The sequence below is a fragment of the Molossus molossus genome, unplaced genomic scaffold (genome assembly GCF_014108415.1).
Source record: "Molossus molossus isolate mMolMol1 unplaced genomic scaffold, mMolMol1.p scaffold_m16_p_18, whole genome shotgun sequence".
Classification (NCBI taxonomy): Eukaryota; Metazoa; Chordata; class Mammalia; order Chiroptera; family Molossidae; genus Molossus; species Molossus molossus.
The window spans coordinates 7021358-7041884 of NW_023425353.1; the positions used below are offsets into that span (position 1 = coordinate 7021358).

Below are 20527 nucleotides of genomic sequence, written 5' to 3' on the forward strand. Positions count from 1 at the left end.
GGTTATAGAATAAGGATAAGTGAAATAACTGACAATGTCACAGGGATGAAAAGGAAGAATTGGGAACTTCTGTATGATACCTACACTACAGCCTTGGCCAGTTTTCTCAGTGGTTAGAGCGTCAGCCCACAGACCAAAGAGTCGTGGGTTCAATTACAGTCAAGAGCATGTACCTCGGTTGCAGTTTGGTCCCTAGCCCTGGTCAGTCATGCGGGAGGCAACCAATCGATGTGTTTCTCTCACATAGATGTTTCTCTCTCTCTTTCTCTCTCTCCCTCCCTCCCTCCCTCTCTCCCACTCTATCTAAAGATAAATGGAAAAATGTCCTTGGGTGAGGATTAAAAAAAAAAAATACCTGCACTACACACGAAGCAGTATAGTGTTATTTAAAGATGAACTTAGTTTTTAAAAATGGATATTGTAGGCAGAACAACATGCCTAAGTTTTATTGTGAGCACTGCAATATATACCTCACTCATGACTCTCCATCTGTGAGGAAGACACACTGCAGTGGTAAAACACACACACACACACAAAGAGAATGTGAAAAACTACTATCAGAAATGGATGGAAGAGCAGGTTCAGAGCCTAACTGACAAAACAACTGTAGCATTTCAGCAAGAAAAGATACTTCCTACTCCATTCTCCACTCTTCTTCCTGCAGGGGCAATGATCCCACCTCCCCCCAGTCTTCTGGGTCCTCCTCACCCTTGTATGATGCCAACACTCCATATGTGGGGCCCTCCCATGGTGCCAATAATAGGCCCTCTTCCTCCTGGAATGATGCCAGTGGGACAGCTCTTGGAGGCACATGCCAATGATGCCTGGGCCCCCAGTGATGAGATCTCCCGCCCATTCCCTGACGGTGCCCACTCAGCCAGGGATGACTCCACCAGACAGATGAGAAGAAAGGGGAGCCTCTTTCTGTCAGTTTTATATTACTTTTCTTCTTCACCAGGAGATCATGGTGATGTGCCTATGGGTGTTTTCTAAGAGTATGGCAAGGAAGACTCACTCCCTCTTCCTATCAAAGAGAAAATCGCCCTGGCCGGTTTGGCTCAGCGGTTAGAGCGTCCGCCTGCGGTCCGGAGAGACCCGGGTTCGGTTCCCACTAAGGGCATGTACCTCGGTTGCAGTTTGTCCCCGGCCCTGGTTGGTCGTGCGGGTGGCAGCCACTCGATGTGTCCCTTCCACATCGATGTTTCCCTCTCTCTCTCTGTTCCTCTCTCTCCCTCCCACTCTATCTGTACAAAAAAATGGAAAAATGTCCTCGGGTGAGGGGAAAAAAAAAAAGAGAAAATCATTTTGGAGGGAAGTAGTGGGACCAAAAAATAAGGAATTTTAATTTGTATTGCGAAATGTAAAACTAAAATTAACAACTCTTTTAGTTTTAAAATATATATATTGTAAATCTAGGGCACCAACTGGAAAAAATTTTAAAAATGTGTAATTAATGTGCTAAGAAAGGAAATAAAATAGAATATAAAATGTTTGATTAAAACCAGAAAGAAAATAAAGCACAAAAATAAACAGTAAAACAGAGGGAAAGAAACAAAGAATAAGGACAAGTATAAAACAATAACAAATATATTAGAGATTAATCCAGTTATATCAATAATCACACTAAACATGAATGGTTTAAATATATTGATTAAATAATGGAGATTTTCACAGTAGATATAAAAACAAGTCCAAAGTATAAATTGTCTATAAAACGTCCACTTTAAATATAAATATTCAGGTAGTTAAAAATGAGGAGTGGTGGAGAGAGTTATATCAAGTTAGCATTAATTAAAAGAAAACTGGAATAACTATATTAATTTCAGACAAGGAAAATTATCAGGAGTAAAGAGGGCATTACATAATTATGAAAGGGTCAATTCTCCATAAAGACATGATAAAAATATTTTGCACTTAAAATAGTGAAAATACAACATATAAAATTTTGTGAGATGCTATAAAAGCATTGATTGGAGGAGAATTTATAGCATTAAGTGCATATGTTAGAAAAAGAAGAAAAATCTAAAATCAGTAACCTAAGCTTCCACCTTAAGTGATTAAAGGAAGAAGAGTATTTAAAGCTTAAAGCAAACAGAAGAAAGCAATAAAAATTAGAGTAGAAATCAATAAAATTGAAAACACTATAGAGAAACCAGAATCTGGTTCTGTGGAAAGACCAATAACATTGATAAGCTTCTATCTGAGTTAATCAAGAAAACAAGAGAGAAGACAAATTATTAACATCATAAATAAAAGAGAAATAAGTACTCAATGGATATTAGAAGAATTATAAAGGAATACTATGAACAACTCCCTGCCCACAAATTTGATAATGTAGATGAAATGGACCAATGTCTTCAAAGACACAAGAAAAGTAACTCATAAGGAATATATTACCTCACTAACCCAATATCTATTCAAGAAATTAAATTAATAATAAATAACCTTCCAAAAATAAAGCATCAGGTCCAGATGGTTTTACCTATAAATGCTACCCTACATTTAAGGTAGAAATTCTGCCAACTTTTCAATATCCCTTCCAGGAAATAGAATCAGAGGAAAACTTTCTGTTTTTCTAATCCTCACCAGAGGGTATGTTTTTAGTGATTTTTTTTGGGAGAGAGAGACAAAGAGAGGGAGAGACAGAGACATTGAGGTAAGAGAAACATCAATTGGTTGCCTCCCATATGTGCCCCAAATGGGGATCAAACTGTAACCTTTTGGCGTACAGGATGATGCTCCAACCACCTGAGCCACCTGGCTGGGGCAGCCTTCCTAACTTTTTTTATGAGACCAATATTACCCTAATACCAAACCCAGATTAAGGCATTAAAAACAAAACTCTTGGCCAATACTTCTTATTAGCATAGATATAAAAATCCCCAACAAAACATTAGCAAATCAAATCCAACAATATATAAAAAGAGTTATACATCATGATCAAATGAGTTTTACTCTAGTTATGTAAGGCCGGTTCACATTTAAAAATTAATCAATGTATCACAGGCCAAAGAAGAAAAAATGATATCATCATATAAATTATTTAAAATGTATGAAAGAAACCTCACTGAAGTGGGAGTGGGGTGTACTCATCTAGATAACTTTGGAAATGAGTGGAGCCTGTAAAAGTAAAAGCAAAGAACTCTACCAAGCACTGTGCTCTCATTGGTAACACTGTTTTCCATTGGAGGATGGGTGAACAATTCTGACACCACCACGTGTAAAGGAATCACGGATGGTGGCAGTCAGGTTTCTGGAGTGGAAAGGTACAAGTGAGCAAGGAGAGGAGGCTAGAATATTACGTGTAGCAATGGATTAGAGTAGGAAAAAATCAATGTAAACTAAAATTCAGCCACACATCAATATAGTTACATAGAGAAATTTTTTAGGTATGTGTATATATAGAGGTTAGAGTACACACACATATTCTTAACTCAGTCAGCTGAGCAGGTCTAGAAACAGTGACAACCAGAAGCAGCGAACACATCTATTGCCAGCTCTCCATCAGAAGGAACTAGAGATCCTCAGAGAAATGGCTGCTCCTAGGACTGGGGAAGGAAATATCCAGGGTGTGGCAAAAGTAGGTTGTTTGTATGGGAAATAATACAATAATTAATAAATAATGATACCAGGATAAACTCTGTTTCTCGAACTCACAACTGGGACCCTACTTCTGCCCTGCCCCGAACAGTCGAGCCTGGAGCATCCTGCAGGGCCGGCAAGTAGGAAGGGTTCAAAGGAGCGCAAACACTGCCGCTGCTGGGAGGACGTCAAGGGCACAGCAGCCACTGAAACAGCCCCTAGTGGGTAAGACTGAAACAAACTGAGCTATAAAATAAAGTAGTAGTAGAATTGGATTATAACTCAAAGTATAAATATATATATGTGTGTGTATAAATATACATATATATAAATAACTCAGAATATAAAATGAGTCCACACTGATATAAGTATATAATTTGAACAAATAAAATCAGAGAAGAGACAAATCTTTGCAAAGCCCCCAAAACCTTCTTAATATAGAATTTAGTTTAATAATAAATCAATATTGGCTCATTAACAGGCCAATAATAAGGGAGACTGGGTAGGTATATATGGAAACTCTCTGTACTATGTTTGCCACTCTTTCATAAATTAAAATTATTTTGAAATAAAAAGTTAATTTAAAACATTATTATATGCTAGGCACCTTTCCAGATACTGGGGACACATTGGATGGCAAGTAGACCTGGGCCCTGCCATTATGGAACTTACTGTTTAGTGGGGAGACAGCAAAAAAATGTGAGGGGTAAACAACTTTCACTGGTGAGACCCAGCATGACAGCAGCATTTACTTTAGCTGGAATTGTCAGGGTAGTCTTTTGAGACCTGGAAGATGAGAACCAAGGTCACACAAAGAACAGAGGTGAAGAAAAGAAGTTTCCAGGTACAGGAAACAACATGATCAAAGCTCATAATATAGGAGTCTTGAGGGCGGGTAGCATATACAGCGTGAATTCGCTGGACAAAAGGATGATTCATGTCCCAGATGGGATGAAGCAGGATGATGAGAGATTTCATCACGTTACTCTGAATAGCACACAATTTAAAACATGAATTGTTTATTTCTGGAATTTGCCATTTAATAGTTTCAGCCCACAGTCGAGTGTGGGTAACTGAAACGACAGAAAGCAACACTGCAAGTAAGGGGGCTGCTTCGGATGGAGGCAGTGGGCATGGGGCGGAGTGGCAGGTACACGCTGCTCTTTGCGGGTGGAGCTTCAGGAAAATTCACGGATGTTCAATTTGAGATGTCTCCACCAATCAAACAAGAGTTGGGTATGAGTCTGGAGGCGATAATAGATGTATGGTTTGAAAATACAAATTTGGAAGTCCTAAGTATGCAAATGACATTTAATGCCATAGGAACAGATGAGGTCAGAAGAGAAGACAGACAAGAGGAGCAAAGAGAAGCAGACTCAGGGAGAGAAGGAGCCAATAAAGGAGGGTAAGTAAGGAGAGGACAGTACAAAGGGCATCTTCATTCAGAACATGGGGTTCCAGAAGCCCAGTAAGTAAAGGGCTTCAGAAAGGAGAAGGTGGTCAACTGTGCCAAACACTTCCATGAGGTTGAGGACAGAAAAATGAAGAGTGAATTTCAGCATAAATGCCATTGGAGACCATGATAAAAGCGGTTTTGCTTAAGAGGAGAATGTATGGACTAGTGGTATAGCCTACTAAACACCTAGGCCATATGGTATAGTCTGTTGCTCCTAGGGCTACAAGCCTGTACAGCATGTAACTGTACAAAACAATATGAGGTTAAATCAATCACAAGAGAAAATAATGCAATCCAGAGACACAGTAAACTCGAGATGAATGAAGTTGCTTCCGGTGTAACAACATACTGTTTTACAGCAAACATTTTTTTTTTTTTTGGTATGTGCCCCTAGTGGGAACCAAACCTGGGACTCTGGTCCACAGGCCAACACTCCAACCACTGAGCCAAACCGGCCAGGACTACAGCAAATTTTTTATAAGTAAAAAAAATATTCCAAAATAAAATAAAAGTATAATATAGCAAATACATAAGCCAGCAACATAATCTTTTCTCATTATCAAGTATTATGTACTGTACATTATAGTATGTGCTATACCTGTACATGCCAGGTTTACACCAGCATCACCACAAACATGCGAGTAATGTGTTGTGTATATTATAATAGCCATGTCGCTAGGTGACAGAAATCTTTTAGCTCCATTATAACCTTACAGAAACACCATTGTATAAGCAGTCCATTGTTGACTGAAATGTCATTATGTGGTGCATGACTACCGTCTAAGTTGGAATTTCTGAAGCCTTTTTTTTTTCAACTTATTTGAAGGACAGAACTCATAACAGTGGTATATTAACAAGATGGTGGGGTGCAAGTGGGTTGACAAAGAGACAGTATTTTCCTATCTCATCTATTCCCTTATTGGGAATTAATCAGTTACAAACTACAGTAGATATTTTAAATAATAGTGTAGGGGAAAAGGTGAGACTCAAAAAAGGCAATCATTAAACACAAAATATAGAGCATCTACCTTTTCTGTGTTTTGTTTGGAACTATTGTAGCATGTAGGAAGTAGGTTAAGGTAAAAGTGGAAAGCTTGGTTCTTATCACAAGTGAGCCACCTTTGGCAATACACTTGGTCTTTATGTTTCCTATCCGATAAAATAGAGATGATCTTACCAATCCTGCCACTTTTTAGGTTGCTTTAAGACTTACCTGAAAGTTTGCCTGGCTGGTTTGACTCAGTGGATTGAGCTCGGTCCCAGTTCCTTCCATTCCTGGTCAGGGCACAGGCCCAGGTTTTGAGCTCAATCCCTGGAGGTGGGTATGTAGGAGGCAGCTGATCAATGTTTCTCCCTCACATCTCATCGATGCTTCTCTCTCTCTCGCCCTTCCTACCTCTCTAAAAAATCAATACAATTACATTTAAAACAAAAACAAAAACTTGCCCTGGCTGGTTTGGCTCAGTGATTAGAGTGTCAGCCCACAGACAAGAGAGTCCCAGGTTCGGTTCCCACTAAGGGCACGTACATTGGTTGCAGTTTGTCCTCGGTCCCGGTTGGGGTCGCATGGGTGGTAACCACTCAATGTCTCTCTCTCTCTCTCTCTCTCTCGCATCGATGTTTCTCTCTCCCTCTTTCTCCCTCTCTCCCTACCACTCTGTCTGAAGATAAATGCAAAAATATCCTCGGGGATAAAAAAAAACTTACCTGAAAATTCATTTATTTTTATAAACATTTATTGATTGACTGCCTAGTATGTCCTAGGCATTGATCTGAGGTGCATAATGAATAAAACAAATTCCTAGCTTTTGTGGAGATTACATCTCAGTTGAGGAAGATATGTAAAAAATAAAGCAATAAAAAAACAAGTGGTATTGGGGGAGAGGTTTGAGTCTGAAGAAAGGTGTTTATTTTACATACGGTGGTCAGAGAAACCTCTCTGCAATTTCACTAGAGACTTGAATGAAGAAGTGAGTTGTCACGGCCTGGACTTGGAAAGGCTTGGCGTGTTTGAGGAACGGCAGTGTGGCTGGAACAGAGTGAGCTGGTGAAATGACAATGAGGTCCAAGAGGTGGAGTTGGAGGTGTAGCTCGTGTAAGAAAGGAGTCTGGCTCTCACACACAGGCAGAGGGAAAGCCATTGGAAGGGTTTGAGCAGAAGAGGAACATAATCTGACTTATGTTTCAACAGGATCACTCTGGCTACTGTGTGGAGAACAGAATAGATTACTAGGGGTCAAAGGTGGCAAAAGGGAGACTAGGCATGCATTCAGGCAGACAAGGTAGGCTAGTTTAGACTACAGTGATAATGGTGCAAGTGGTAACTGGTTAAAATCTGGGCATATTTTGAAGAAAGAGGAATAGGGTTTCCTGATGGATTAGATGTGAAATGTGATAGAGAAGAGTGGAATAATGAGTTTAGGCCAGAACAAACGGAACACAGATATTACCAATATAAGTGAGACTGCTTTAGAATTTAAGGAGCATTATATAAGGTGATATTAACTAGTTCATTTTGTACCAGAGACCAAATAATTGATAGATTAAAATCTCATTTTAGTCCACCACAACATAAGGTATTTCATGATTTTCACCAAATATTGATTCTGCAAATTCACTAGTCAGAGGTCAGTTTACAATGGAAGTTTTCAATCAGAAAAAAGTTTTATTATAAGAAACAATGCCATCATGTAAAAATGCAAAAAACTGTGCAATTATGGCAAAATGTTTAAAAATATCTACACATTTGCCCCCAAAGGACTACAGTACTTACTACATACCTGAGCACTGAACACTGAATGACATTTTAAACTGCTTCACACAGGAAATCTGATTCCTTGCGGATCGCTTCCACTTTCTCTCATGCACCAACAAGATGAGCTTGATGTTTATGCATCAACTTGGTAGAGTAACAGAAAACATGGAAACTGAAGAACACAATTAAAACTTTCCTATAATATAGTTATACCAAGTCCAGTTTCCAATGTCTGGAAAGTATATAGGAAAGTGCCACATACATTCTTCAAATACAAAAACAAAGTGAAAGTGGGACGGGCATACTTTAGACCTTTAATTCCGCAGCCCCGTTGTGCCTTTTACTTATATTCTCAACATACTATACAAATATACCTTAACTATTTAAACATATATCTATCCACACATATTACTCATCTTAGTTTTCTAGGGTTCTTCTCAAATCACTTAAAAAGTGGCAAAGTATCCCAGCTATATAATTTAAACAAATAGTTCTCCATACAAAATTCAATATATATTCTACTCCCATAGCAAATTCTAAACCTTGGCTTTGATATACTATACTTAGATCACACCCTCAATTTAAATTGTTATATTAAAAGGATCAACTGTTGTGCAGATCAACAGAAAAAAAAATCTACTGTGGAATTAACCACAGCATGTTGTACTCCTTCCTATATGTCATACAGCACATGTATATTACTAACTCAATGCTCTATGTCATGTTTTCAAGTAACACATTTTTTCTAAATAAATACAGAAGATTGTCAAAAAGCATCAGAAAATCTTATTCAACAAAGCTTTCAAAAATAAATTACATGAACATCACTTGCAAAAGTTATTTTTTTTTCCTCCCCTCTGCAACACTTTAAAGATGCTTCAAAAAAACTCACAGAAGTAGCCCCCAAACAGCATGAAGAGGAACAGAAGGAAAAATGGGGGAGAAAAGAAGTTACTGGCTGACAGAGTGTATAAAGAGGTTATAGACACACTCTCAAGACCAGTAAGAAAAAAAACACATAACTAGCTTCACAAGAGTAGATTTTAAAATGGTAATTCTATAAATCCTGTCTACTTTGAATTCTTCTTCAGAAAACATTTCCTACTGTAAAGGTCTAAGACAAGCAGTTTGGAAAGTTTCTGAAAAACGAGGTATGTGATGCAGAGGCAATGTTTTCAATTTGTTTCACAGTATCACATCACAATTTGAAAAGAGTTTCTAATACAAACCATGCCAATTTGTTTTAAGAAAATCAAAATGTTCTAGTTGAGGACAGACTCTGGACTATACTTATATCCCTTATTTATTATTCTAGGCATAGTAAAAAATGTTAGATACAAACATCTAAGGAATTACAAATGAATTGGTTTGTTCTTTATGTGAATATTCCTAACTGATTGTTAGAAATTCATCAGTTAAATATGAAACATGATTTAGTACCTATGATGCTATGGGTTTATTCATTTACTCTTTTCCTTCTCAATCACCTTCAGCTAGAACAAGGTTTTCAATAAAAATATTTATCACTGTTAAGTGCAAAAATTAAAAAATGAATGAGGTTTTAATTGTCACATGTAACTTAAAAGACATTAAATTCAACCACTGCAGGAGTTTTATGTTTCTGTAAAACAGAATTTTAAAAGTAGGTGTAAAACTTCACATTATGCTCTGTGCAGAACAGAAATAAGTTACCTTTCACTGTACCGATAAAGACTAGACAAGTAGAGATGGAAAAGGAGGTCAGGCAACAAAATGACCCGTGTTAGTGCAAACTGTGTTGAATCTTCTCACTATTCTGGACTGAAGTCCAGTTAGATCAATAACTGGTCCTATCTTGCTATCCTGTAAGTAGAGAATCTTGTAAAATCACAAGAGTTTGACAGGTAAAGTACAATGGCCACAAAACTAACATACTAACTTGAAAGGCAGGCATAGGCTCAGACAACTTAAATCCGTCTAGCTATACACATGAATTAACTTATACTAGCACCAGCCACCGTGAATTTGGACCCTTTTCAGGATTTTAAAAATGAGACAGTGTTAGCACATGAAAAAGTTATCAACAAAAAACAGGTATTTTAAAACTTCAGCTTAATTTAAAGTTATTTGGAATATACATGAAAAAATTAGACTGAAAGTTCTTTCTGAGATGATTTGTTTTTCCTTCAATCAATTCTAAGAACACATTTAAATCTCAGTAAACTTGCAAACAGTACATAAATATAATATATATATTAAGAATGAGAATCTAAGTTAGTGCTTCTCTGTGTTGGAGAGGTCACAGCTAAAGTCCTAGTGATATTGCCTCAGAGTTTTACCCGTATTTAAAATAAAGTCACATCAAACTAGTTTGGATGTCTCTAACCAATAATACCCTAACTGCTCTTATAAGACTGCATAGTTATTAATTCATCTGGTATCTCAGAGACTATTTATCACAAAATTCTAGAATGAAAATGATTGTTTTTATACCAGAAAAAAATGCTGCTAATTGCACTTTGTTACTTTTGCTTACTGAAATGAAAATGTCACAAGGATGAAGACATCCCTCCCTACACTGTCACCTTTTAGAGCATCCACTTCCATGTACAAACTCAGCTTTCTTAAATATGCACTGCACTTCTCGTACCATTGAGACTCCTCAAGCATTGGATGTCAATGAGCTCACTAAGGCCTGCTACTTTCTAAAGTACTTTCTGAAGACACTGAGGATAGAGTTTAGCTACGGCACATTCAAAATGCCGCCCAAGGTCCCAGAGCCGATCTGGGGTCTCATACACTTTCATCCACTGGTCAGTGATGTCATCATATTGGTAAAGGGAATTTTTCCTGCTGGTTCTGAAGACATGTTCTTCAACAGTCACTTGAGTAGCTCGAACAAATAAATGGAGTTTATTCTGGAAAAGTACCAGTTTAAGGTATGGATTGATAGACTCATCACATGGAAAGTCCTTCTTACGAGTCCATTTATTTAGCTCAATGTCATAGGCTTCTACAGTAAACATGCGCTGATGATTTCCACAGGTTCCAGCTATGTAGTAGATGGAGTCTTTGTATACAGCTGCTAAGCCCTGGATTCTAGGCACAGTCATGGGGGTTAAAAATCCCCAGTAGTCTTTTTGTGGCTCATAGAAGAGGAAAAATTCTCCTAAAAAAAGAAGAATATATACATTTACATGTCTTTTCGGTTGTATATTGAGGACTAAAGAACATGTTTCAAATATTTCACTTTCTAAAATACCACTTTTATACTCTGTAGAGATACATTCATTATAAAATAGCTTAAAACTGCTTTGTTCCATGGCACAACATAACACGTAATATTATAGTCAACCTGAATTTGGGGTGTTCATAATGGGGAGAAGTGAAGAGTTATTTTGGCTTGATAGCAGAATGGTTTAGACCTTGGTTCAGCCCTGGCCGGATAGCTCAGTTGGTTACAGCACCGTCCCAACACACCAAGATTGTGGGTTCGATGTCTGGTCAGGGCACACATAAGAAGGAACCAATGAACGCATAAATAAGTGGAACAACAAATCGACATTTCTCTCACTCCCTTCTTCTAAAATCAATAAATAAAAATTTTAAAAGAAATAAAAACAATAAAAAAAAAAACTACCCTTTCCCCTACCCCCCAAAAAACAATCTTGGTTCCATTTATTCTATCCAATTGTATTTTTCAAAAAAAAAATTTAAGGCAGCTCAAAAACGCATTATTACTAATGGTTAGCCACTGAGGTAAAAGTATATATATAGATAGCTTCATCATAAATAAGCCACTATAAACTTATGTGCTCATTATTGAATTAGAAGATAGTATATGGAATTGTTGAGATTTGTCTATGGTCCACTTATGTTTCTTTTAGTGTTGCCATAATGCAAAGACAAATACTCAAGAGGTGAAAACTTGCCTTTAACATGAAAGAAAATGTATATATAGTTTATGGAGCTGACTTCAATTCTATTTTAGCAATAAAAGGATATGCTGAGTCAGACTTCTAATATAAAAATGTCTAAAAGAATTAAACTAGTGAAGATTTATAAGCGTTGGGCTAATTCTAACATTTCTATAAAATCTCTGATATAAAAATCTGAACCCTTCATGAACAAATTGATACAACAGCCACAGATAGTACAACATAAGCTTCTGACTATTCATGTCAAATTTATTTATATAAAGAAGCTTTGTTTAGATTAGAAATACCTACTTCTAAACTGAGCTTCTCCTTGAAAACTGTTTTGAACTAGGTTTACTCTTACCTACCAATTAAAATGCCTACTTAATAGTGATGTTGTGATTTCAATTTTTTGAAAAAGTAGCTTGTTAAATTCCCAGGTTTCATTTACACATCACCTGTGCTTAAATGATGGACTTGTAACAGTATTTTTAGTAAAGAATATAGGAATGAAAACTTACTAATGTGCACTACCTCTCTATAAATTTCTTATGGAAAGGAAAGATGATATATAAAAGAAAGTTGATTTTTTTAAATCTAAAATCAGCTTTAATAAATTAAAAGCAATTATGGACAATTAAGAAAACCCTCAGAGCCTCAAATTCCTTATATAAAATATAATCTTGGATTAAACAATGTTCATTCCAGCCCTGAAGTTCTACTAATTTAATGCTACTTTGCTTTAGTATTTATATTAATACACAACCTGTGCCTTGCAATTGAGTGTCTTAAAATTAATTCTATGTCTATCAACTAACTGATTAGCCATTAAGACCAAAATATATGTAAAGAGAGCTTCATCATATTGGATCCTATAATCTATCCAACCATACTCGATAGGTTATACACCCATATTATATTCCATTTTTCTGCAGGACCAACAAACCTAAATCATGCTCCTGTTTCTATTCAACTGAAATAAGGCACTAGAGAGTACCACTCCTTCTGTAAAATTAACTTTTATTGAACTTTAAACATGGGTTTCAAGCTTTACTGGAAAATTTTAAGTCAAAGGATTAGAGCAAAGAACATAATTTAAAGAAAACAATAGGATAAGAATTAAAAACTCATGTGTATCTAAACAAAGCTTGCCCCTTTTTCTTGTTCTATTAAAGTAGAGAAAAACATTTATATGTAGGCAGTTAAGAAACACAAGAGAGAAATAAGGATGCTGGTATTATCAACATTGCAGTCAACATTCAAACAACTAAACTGTATAAACACCAAACACAAGGAAAACATTAGTTATCTCAAATCAGAATGTTGGAATAAATGTCTTGTTTGTTCCCACCCAGTCACTTTTCTACTTATATTGTATCACTTAAAGTCTTTTAAAAAGTCAAGTATATTAAATATTCCCTCCTATTTATACTGTTGAAAGTAAGAAAAAGGTGACATCTCCAAGTTTTCCAGTGGAAAAAAATCTGAAAACAAAGTTTTAGGGAAGGTAACATAAACTGCACTAAAAACTAAAATCAGAAGGCTGTAATTTCAAACTTGTTGTTATTAATTTTTGTAACCTTTGCAATAATAAAGCTTATACAAAATTCTCAGGTAACTGATTAGTACACTTTAGTTAATGCTTTGTTCTTTCTTTTTTAAATTAATCCTTAAATTCCATATAATCAACATCTTTTGATTATATATTATTGAAGAACAAAAAAATATCATATATCAACCTTGCTTTCTTGTTTAAAGTCTTAAAAACAGCTCTGAAATAGTTCTCCAAAAAAAAACTAAACTATTACTTATCAAAGAATGCTTTCAAAAATACTTATGCTACATAATGTCAAAACACAATAAGAACATCAAAAATTTACAAGATTATTTTAGTAATTTTAAAAATCTCTGCCTTTTTTTATTTAAAAGTTTATTTTCTTTATAGGGTCTTTGAAGAACATACTATTCCACCAAAGTTTATAAGAAAGCCTGAGATATTCTTCAATTAACAGGAACAAACACTTGTTTTAGCATAAGTAAAACACAACTGGACCTGTTACCCTTTCACAAAGAACGAAATCACTTAGGCACCTACCCTGTAAAACATAGATCTTCTCTTTGTACTCCACAGCATTATGAAACTCCATTGCAACAGGCATTGCACAAACAGTTGTCCAACAATTTTCTCTGCTGTCATAGCACTCCACAGATTTTAGTGAGTTTCTCCCATCACCTTCATAAACACGCCCTCCAATGGCATACATCTTACCACAGCAATATACCAGTTTGCAGCCTATTCTGGCTCGAAGCAAGGATGGTTTGGATAGCCACCTATTGGTGGAATGGTCATACATCCAGAAATCATTTTCTGCCTTATGGTCGATGGATACTTCACTGCTGCTTGGCCTGTATCCTCCTGCAATGTAAATGTCATTATCTGGTGATATAAGAATCCCTACTTCTCTTAGATCATTTGGTGGTTTGCATAATTTAAACACTCTTCCTGTGACTATATCTAGACAAGGCACCGTTTGCTTCTTTCCTGAGTGTTTGTGGGCAGCATCAAAACATATGATCATTTCAGATGCAGTCATCCCAAGTCTCTGTGTACAGCCATTAGTACTGGATGGTCCCTTCTCTACATAGCTTTTGGCTATAGCCTGTGCAAACTGAGGTGGGATTTTCTCTATAAAGGTATCTTCCATCAGAGGAAAACGTATGCATTTGTCAAAAATTTCTGGAAGGTGCACTTTTCTTTCATTCTGTTCATGTTCAAACCACCTTACAATGCTTTCATAAACATGCTCTTCTCGGTCTACGTTTAAATCATCACTGTCTAGTATACTTATCAGTTGGTCTTTTGTCAACTGGAGAAACTCTTGTTCTTTGGTGACACACAGAAACTTTTTACGAATGTATTCTTTCGATCGATCTCCGAGTTCCTGATGACCATAATGATCAGCAAAGATGAAAACCCCAATAGAATTTTGTGGGTCCAAATGACTGATCATATACTTAGCACACTGGTCTTGGATGGAAGGAATCTGGAAGATGCTAGCTGCAGTAAACAAGGCTTGAACATTGGCCTCTGTCAGAACAAATCTGGAGGTGTAGGCATACTTCAACACTAAATCCATCGATTCAGCTTCAACACCGACTATTCGCACTTCTTTTTGAGAACTTTCTGTAAGGCCACTAGTGAACATAGATCTACGAAGGAAAGAGTACTTAATATTATATGTGCGCTACAAGTAAAAGTTAAGGTGGCAAATATTTAAGCGTATACATTTACCACCAAGATAACCTTTGAAACTAAAAAATATTTCCTAATGTGTTGCCTGATATTCTGAATGGGGATAAAAGTTGCTCATCTATAGGATTATAGTCTGATTAATCTCAAAAACCTTATTATTAGGACCAGACCACTTTGTGCCAACTCTGAGATAAGGAGCATATACCTAATTAAAGCAAACCAAAAGGTGGCATGGAATATTCCAAGACACCTTATTTTACTTGGAGCCCCATATCCAAGCTTCTGGTCAAGTTGCCTTAGGGACCTGAGATCTTAAATCACCAGGCCAGACACAAGTTGAAGAATACCTATAGAGTGTTAATGTGATGTATTAGCATATAGAGACTAATAAAACATTTTATGTCCCAGTGGAAATTTACAAGGCAGCTGGTGCCCCAAATTTTTCATCTTTAGAAAAACAAAACATTCTTCCTAAATTCTTATTCTCTATCTACTCCCATTTAAAACTATCTCATGATGCTTCCTTAATCATTATCAGGAATATTAAGAATATCATTTCACTTATATTTGGACATTTTGAAAAACCTTTCCTTAAAAAAATATACTTAATATTCTCCAAGTTACCATAGTTTACTTATTTATATCTGTGTATGAATAAAGATTATGGTAGGCTGATAATAATGCCCACTTCTAAAGAGAATTTAAGAATTAACTGACTCTTGGAAATGAGTTTTAAATCTCAAACTTTTTCCATTGAGACCAAGGTGTTGTGTGTGTGTGTGTGTCTGTCTTTTAATGTCCGTACACTCATGGGCCTTTCTTTACCAAAACATTAAATAGCCAAAACCCTGGCTCTTTATCTAAGTATTAGTTATTTACAAACATTATTTGCATTTCTTTTCCTCCTTCAAGGTTTCTTTCAAGGCTGCTCTTAAAATTAAAATATAAAAATCAAATCAAAAGCTCTTTTAAGACTTTTCAGAAAGGGGCTATATGCACTTTAGAATACTTACTAGATGTCTGTTGAAGAAACTGACCCAACATTGGTAACAAAGTTAACTATACAGGTCCAGACACCTCCCATTTTATTTTTAAGTGTTATGCTATGAAAAATATCCTTAAATAGGGAGATTTCCTGTCACTTTTTACTCTCCATCAAATGAATTTAAAAATGCAATCTGACAAATACTGAAGGTATCATAAGGACCCAGCTTGCTGCCTTGGTCAACCATTTTTTAGTCCTATTTTTACTTCTACAATGTAAATTTTAAGTTTAATATCTCACAGCCTTTTTTTGATGACTGAAAACTAGATGTTCCAATGAATGAGCTGGTTTTCAATTCAGGTACAGAAAAACTCAGAGATGCAGTTACCAATTAAAAAGAAAAATAAAGCCCTTCATTAGGCACAGACTAGTTCCCAAAGGAGAACATTGCCATATATCCCATTATCATGGGAACAACTACTGACCTAAACAGGCTGGTGTCACACACAGGAGTAGGACACCTGATGAGTTCTCCTCCGTTCTAATAGGTTCTTTATGTAAACTATATAAAGCAGGAGTACTTTGTCACACAAAACCTTTAGCAGCAAAACGTTCATAATAATACAAATTTTAATTCTGAGAAATCACTGGGGTCATGAAATAGCCATGCCAGATTCCAAATTATTCCTAATTCTTCCACCAGTGATGCAAGACTTAGAAACAGTTAAGTACAACTTTCTAGATTTCACATAAGCAACACCACTGTGCCAAGAAACTTCTGTACAAAAATAACAAGCAAGAGGTAAAAACCTAATTCTTCAGTTTTCTAGACAAGTATCTTCATTTGAATTCAGATATCTAATTTCTTGAAAATTAAGAAAATCTATTATAGCATACTTTTTAAAAGTGATTCATCTAGGTCTTCAAAACTAATTTTAATGATGACATTTAATGATATAAGACAGACTATAACATTTCAGTATGACACATTTTTACTTTGAAGTTCTAATGTATTTTTTTTTAACTAATCAAACCTTATATAATAAAAACTTCTGAAAGGCAGCTTTAAAGAGGACCCACACTCTTGTTCCTTAGAAGTCATATAGTGACTAAGAAGCCTGGCTCTGGAATCAAATCCAACCTCTGCCACTTACTAGTGAGATAATTTAGACAGGCCACTTAATCTCCCTCTGCCTCAGTTTTATCACATGATGAAGGGAATAACAACTGCAAAGAGACAGAATTTTAAAGATTATATAAAGCAATATACGCAAAGTAAGCTTAGCCCAGAGCTTCTTAAGTACTTAATTATGACATATATTTAAAAAATGTTACTCAGAAATAACGTAACCATATCTGATAGTCCAGATAAGCGAATCTCACCAGTGGTTTCCATTACCAGGCCAAACCTCGTATGTTTTGTGTAGTATAGGAGGAGTTTCTTCTTTTTCCTTTCCAGTTCACTGCCTCTCGTGATGGTTAATACTTAATGGTCCAATGACCTACCCCAGCAAGTCTAAATGGTTACATCACAAGCTTCAGGCTGAACTGACTATATTTAACTCAGTGTTCTGAGAAATAGGAACCAGAAACTACTGTGTGGAACACTACACTGCTATATGCCCTATAAAGGTAAGCACCTTCAAAAAGCACACTTCAAGGCTGGTTGAGAAAATTATTTCCTGTTCATTCATGCACCATTATTGGACATTGAAAGGCTTAAAAAAAAATGAGCACTTGCAACAAAAGGAGAACGTAAACTCAAGCAGGAAGCTGCCTTTATCACTGGTTCTTTTCCGAGTATGAAATTATTTTTCAGACTCCAGTTTTAAAATTTTACTTTTCAAAGTTTTATGATATACAAAGATGAATATAAATGAAAATGAAAACTTATCTTTAAAAATGCTTCTGGAAATCTTGAAAACAATCACTAGTTTGGGACATAAGGTACACAGAAAACTACATTTCATTTATTTTTATTTCACTGCTTTTATCCCTATGGTATTAAAACAAACTATTAATAGTAATCTGTTTTCAAAAGAACAGGTTATTATGTTTTAAACTCTAAAAGAGTTACATGCACTAAAGAAATATGTATCATGGATACATTTTTGGAACAAATTCTAGACCAGCACTGTGCAGTGAAATTTTCAGTGACAGAAATGCTCTGTATCTGGGCTGGACAATGTGGCAGCCACTACCTACATGTGACTACTGAGCACTTTACATGTGGTTACTGTGCCTGAAGAACTGAGATTTTCATTTTGTTTAATTTTAAATCAAGTTTCAATGCCACATGTGTCTAGTGGCTGCCATATTGGGAAGCACAATTCTAGATTTTCTGATCATTTACCTGAAACAAACAGAAACACAATCACTACCTTAAAAAAAAAAAAAAAAGTAATCACCTGAATTCTGGAAGAATCTGACAAGTCAAAAACAAACAAACAAAAAGAAATACACACAGGCCCTGTTGTCTATTTTCAGGAAACAAACTCACGGGTTTCACTTCACTGCAGCGTGTCAGTCTGGTGACCAAATGGCCAGCGCTGAGGGAGAAAGGGAACTCGGTGCGGATATGGACAGAAGTCTCCACCATCATCATACCTGAAGTAAGGGCTGATTGCAGCAAGAACGTTTCTATGACAGGAAAATGTTTTCCCGTGATCCACTTCCACTACAATGTCTGTCAACTGTCCTTCATCGTACATTGTTTTGAGTTGCTTAAGAATACTGCAAGCGTGAAAGGGGTCCACGGCATCGCTGGCTGTGTCTGAAGATGGAATTCCATTCGGTGTTGGGGAAGGCTTATTTAAATCTAGGAGAAAAATCGTACAACCACAAGGAGTTCGGAGCCAGTTACGGCGTCGCGGGGTTTTTTGTTTTATTTTGGTTTTGATTGCTTGGCTTGTTTGATTCCCGTACAAACATACATGTATGCATATGTACACCGGCAAAAGGAACCGCGAGGCTGGACGCGGCAGAGGGCGAGCTGCGATGCAAGTTCAAACACCAGCCGGCTCCTGCGGGCGCCCGGCGAGCCCGCTGCCCGCGCTCGCGGAGGGTCCGTGCGGACGGAGCAGGCGAGGTGACCGCGGCGACTCCGCCGACAGCCGGACGTCCCAGCCGAGAGCCGAGGGCAAGAGCCGCACGAGGGACGCGCGAGGGATGGCGGCCGCCAGTACCCCTTCAACCGCCTCCCGAAAGGTCGGAACGGCGGCGGGTACCCGGCCTCCCCATCCCGGTCCGACCGGACCGCCCACCGCCCTCCACGCCATCCATCCGCCCTCCCCGCATCCCTCTTCACCTCTCCATCTTTCTCTCCGGCTCCTCATCTCCACGCTCGCAGCCCGAGCCTGTCCCCCGGCCCACCTCCCTCGCAACACACCTCCCTAGCCACGATACGACCCACCTGCCGACGCGGCCATTTCTCCACGGGGCCACGGCTCCAGCTATTTAAAGAGGAAATGTCATTTCGCTGCTCCCTCTCCCGGGTTCCGGCTCTTCTAAGCTTCCTCCAGCCAATGGAGTGGCCTGTGCATCCAGCTCCTCCCCTAACCTCAGAATTCCTGGCGTTGATTGGTCAAGACATGCGCAAGGCACCTCGGGAAATGTAGTTTTATTGCCCCTGCTCCCGCGTGGTCTGGGTGGGGTGGAGGCCAAAGCCGGGGATTCCTATTGGCTGGTTCTGGCAGAGGCGGAGCTGGGAGGCCTCCAGTGTCCTTGGGGCGCGCAGTGTCTGCCAGGAGAGGTAGGCTTCTGGCGGAAGAGAGCTGTCATTCTGTGGATCTCGGGCAGGGAAAGCTCTTGAAAGACAAATTTCCCCATTTTAGGCCTCTCTCAGGCCCTAGGCTCTTTTTTCTTTTTTTAAATCATGTTCTTAATTCCCTAAATCTCCTGCCAATGCCTGCTTCCGGTATGAAAGCAGGCTGTGAAACCAGAAAAATTTGGAAATGGACAAGAGCGCTGTTGTGCAAAAATGCAAAGGAAATCTGACACCGCACCCCGAAAAAAAATATCAGGAGGCCCAAAAGCAACCCATCTCTGATGAGTCACCTGTGAAGTAGCACTGCCTTGGCCCAGTCCTCTGGTTTCCGCAGATTCACCTGGTCTGGTTACAAGGCTGCTTGGGATCCTAACTCCCACTCGCCGCCTCGCTTTCCTGGGACACTCAGGAACACCTGTTCGCTTAAGAGCACATGGACGTCATAGGGGGAAATGGAGGAGTTTAGATACTTAATAGTCTGGGATTTCCTTTGAAGAAATATTGGAGCGTGCCTTGAGCCTGGAGCCAAGGACCACTACTGAATATGGGACTTAGATGGGACCCTTTAATCTTGAGTACTTAGCTCCCTCACCTGTACCATGTGAATAAAAATACCTGTTCTTTCTGCCTCCTAGGCTGCAAACCTTTTGAAAGGAAGTAGACATTTTACTGTTGATATGTCTTGATTTACTTGTCTTATGTTTCTAGTATCTAAAAGGGTGCTTGGCACATTACAGATACTTAATATTTAAAAAATAAATGTCAGGCACAAATGAGCTAACATTGGAAATGCTAGTTCTAGACCTTTGACATGTAAGGAAGTATTGTCAGTGA

At 37.7% G+C, this 20527-nt stretch overlaps 1 protein-coding gene and 1 pseudogene across 4 annotated transcripts; one reads left to right on the plus strand and one right to left on the minus strand.

Moving 5' to 3' along the window:
* The first annotated feature begins 434 nt into the window (after positions 1 to 434).
* Positions 435 to 904, plus strand: LOC118633291 (annotated as a pseudogene).
* Positions 905 to 4285: 3381 nt separating this feature from the next.
* Positions 4286 to 19404, minus strand: KBTBD8 (kelch repeat and BTB domain containing 8). 4 transcript variants are annotated; one of them, XR_004960165.1, is made up of 5 exons: positions 19340 to 19404; positions 18535 to 18745; positions 13785 to 14899; positions 7819 to 10941; positions 4286 to 4368 (listed from the first exon to the last, which is right to left on the minus strand). XR_004960165.1 is itself a non-coding variant. In XM_036267083.1 (4 exons), the coding sequence occupies exons 1-4, from the start codon at positions 19353 to 19355 to the stop codon at positions 10478 to 10480; spliced, it is 1806 nt and encodes a 601-aa protein (XP_036122976.1). In that variant the 5' UTR covers positions 19356 to 19404; the 3' UTR covers positions 7684 to 10477. The 4 variants fall into 4 exon arrangements, 3 of the variants coding, with proteins under 3 accessions (XP_036122976.1, XP_036122977.1, XP_036122978.1); XM_036267083.1 differs by lacking the exon at positions 4286 to 4368 and having other exon boundaries at positions 7684 to 10941; XM_036267084.1 differs by lacking the exons at positions 4286 to 4368; positions 19340 to 19404 and adding an exon at positions 17082 to 17154 and having other exon boundaries at positions 7735 to 10941; positions 18535 to 18616.
* Between the last annotated feature and the right edge of the window lie 1123 nt (positions 19405 to 20527).

Excerpts from the sequence above, each read along its gene's own strand:
- KBTBD8 (XM_036267083.1), bottom strand. Across the intron at positions 14,900-18,534 it reads GCAATCAGCCCTTACTTCAG|ATCTATGTTCACTAGTGGCC; the intron begins GTATGATGATGG and ends TTTCCTTCGTAG. Across the intron at positions 10,942-13,784 it reads GAAGATCTATGTTTTACAGG|GAGAATTTTTCCTCTTCTAT; the intron begins GTAGGTGCCTAA and ends TTCTTTTTTTAG.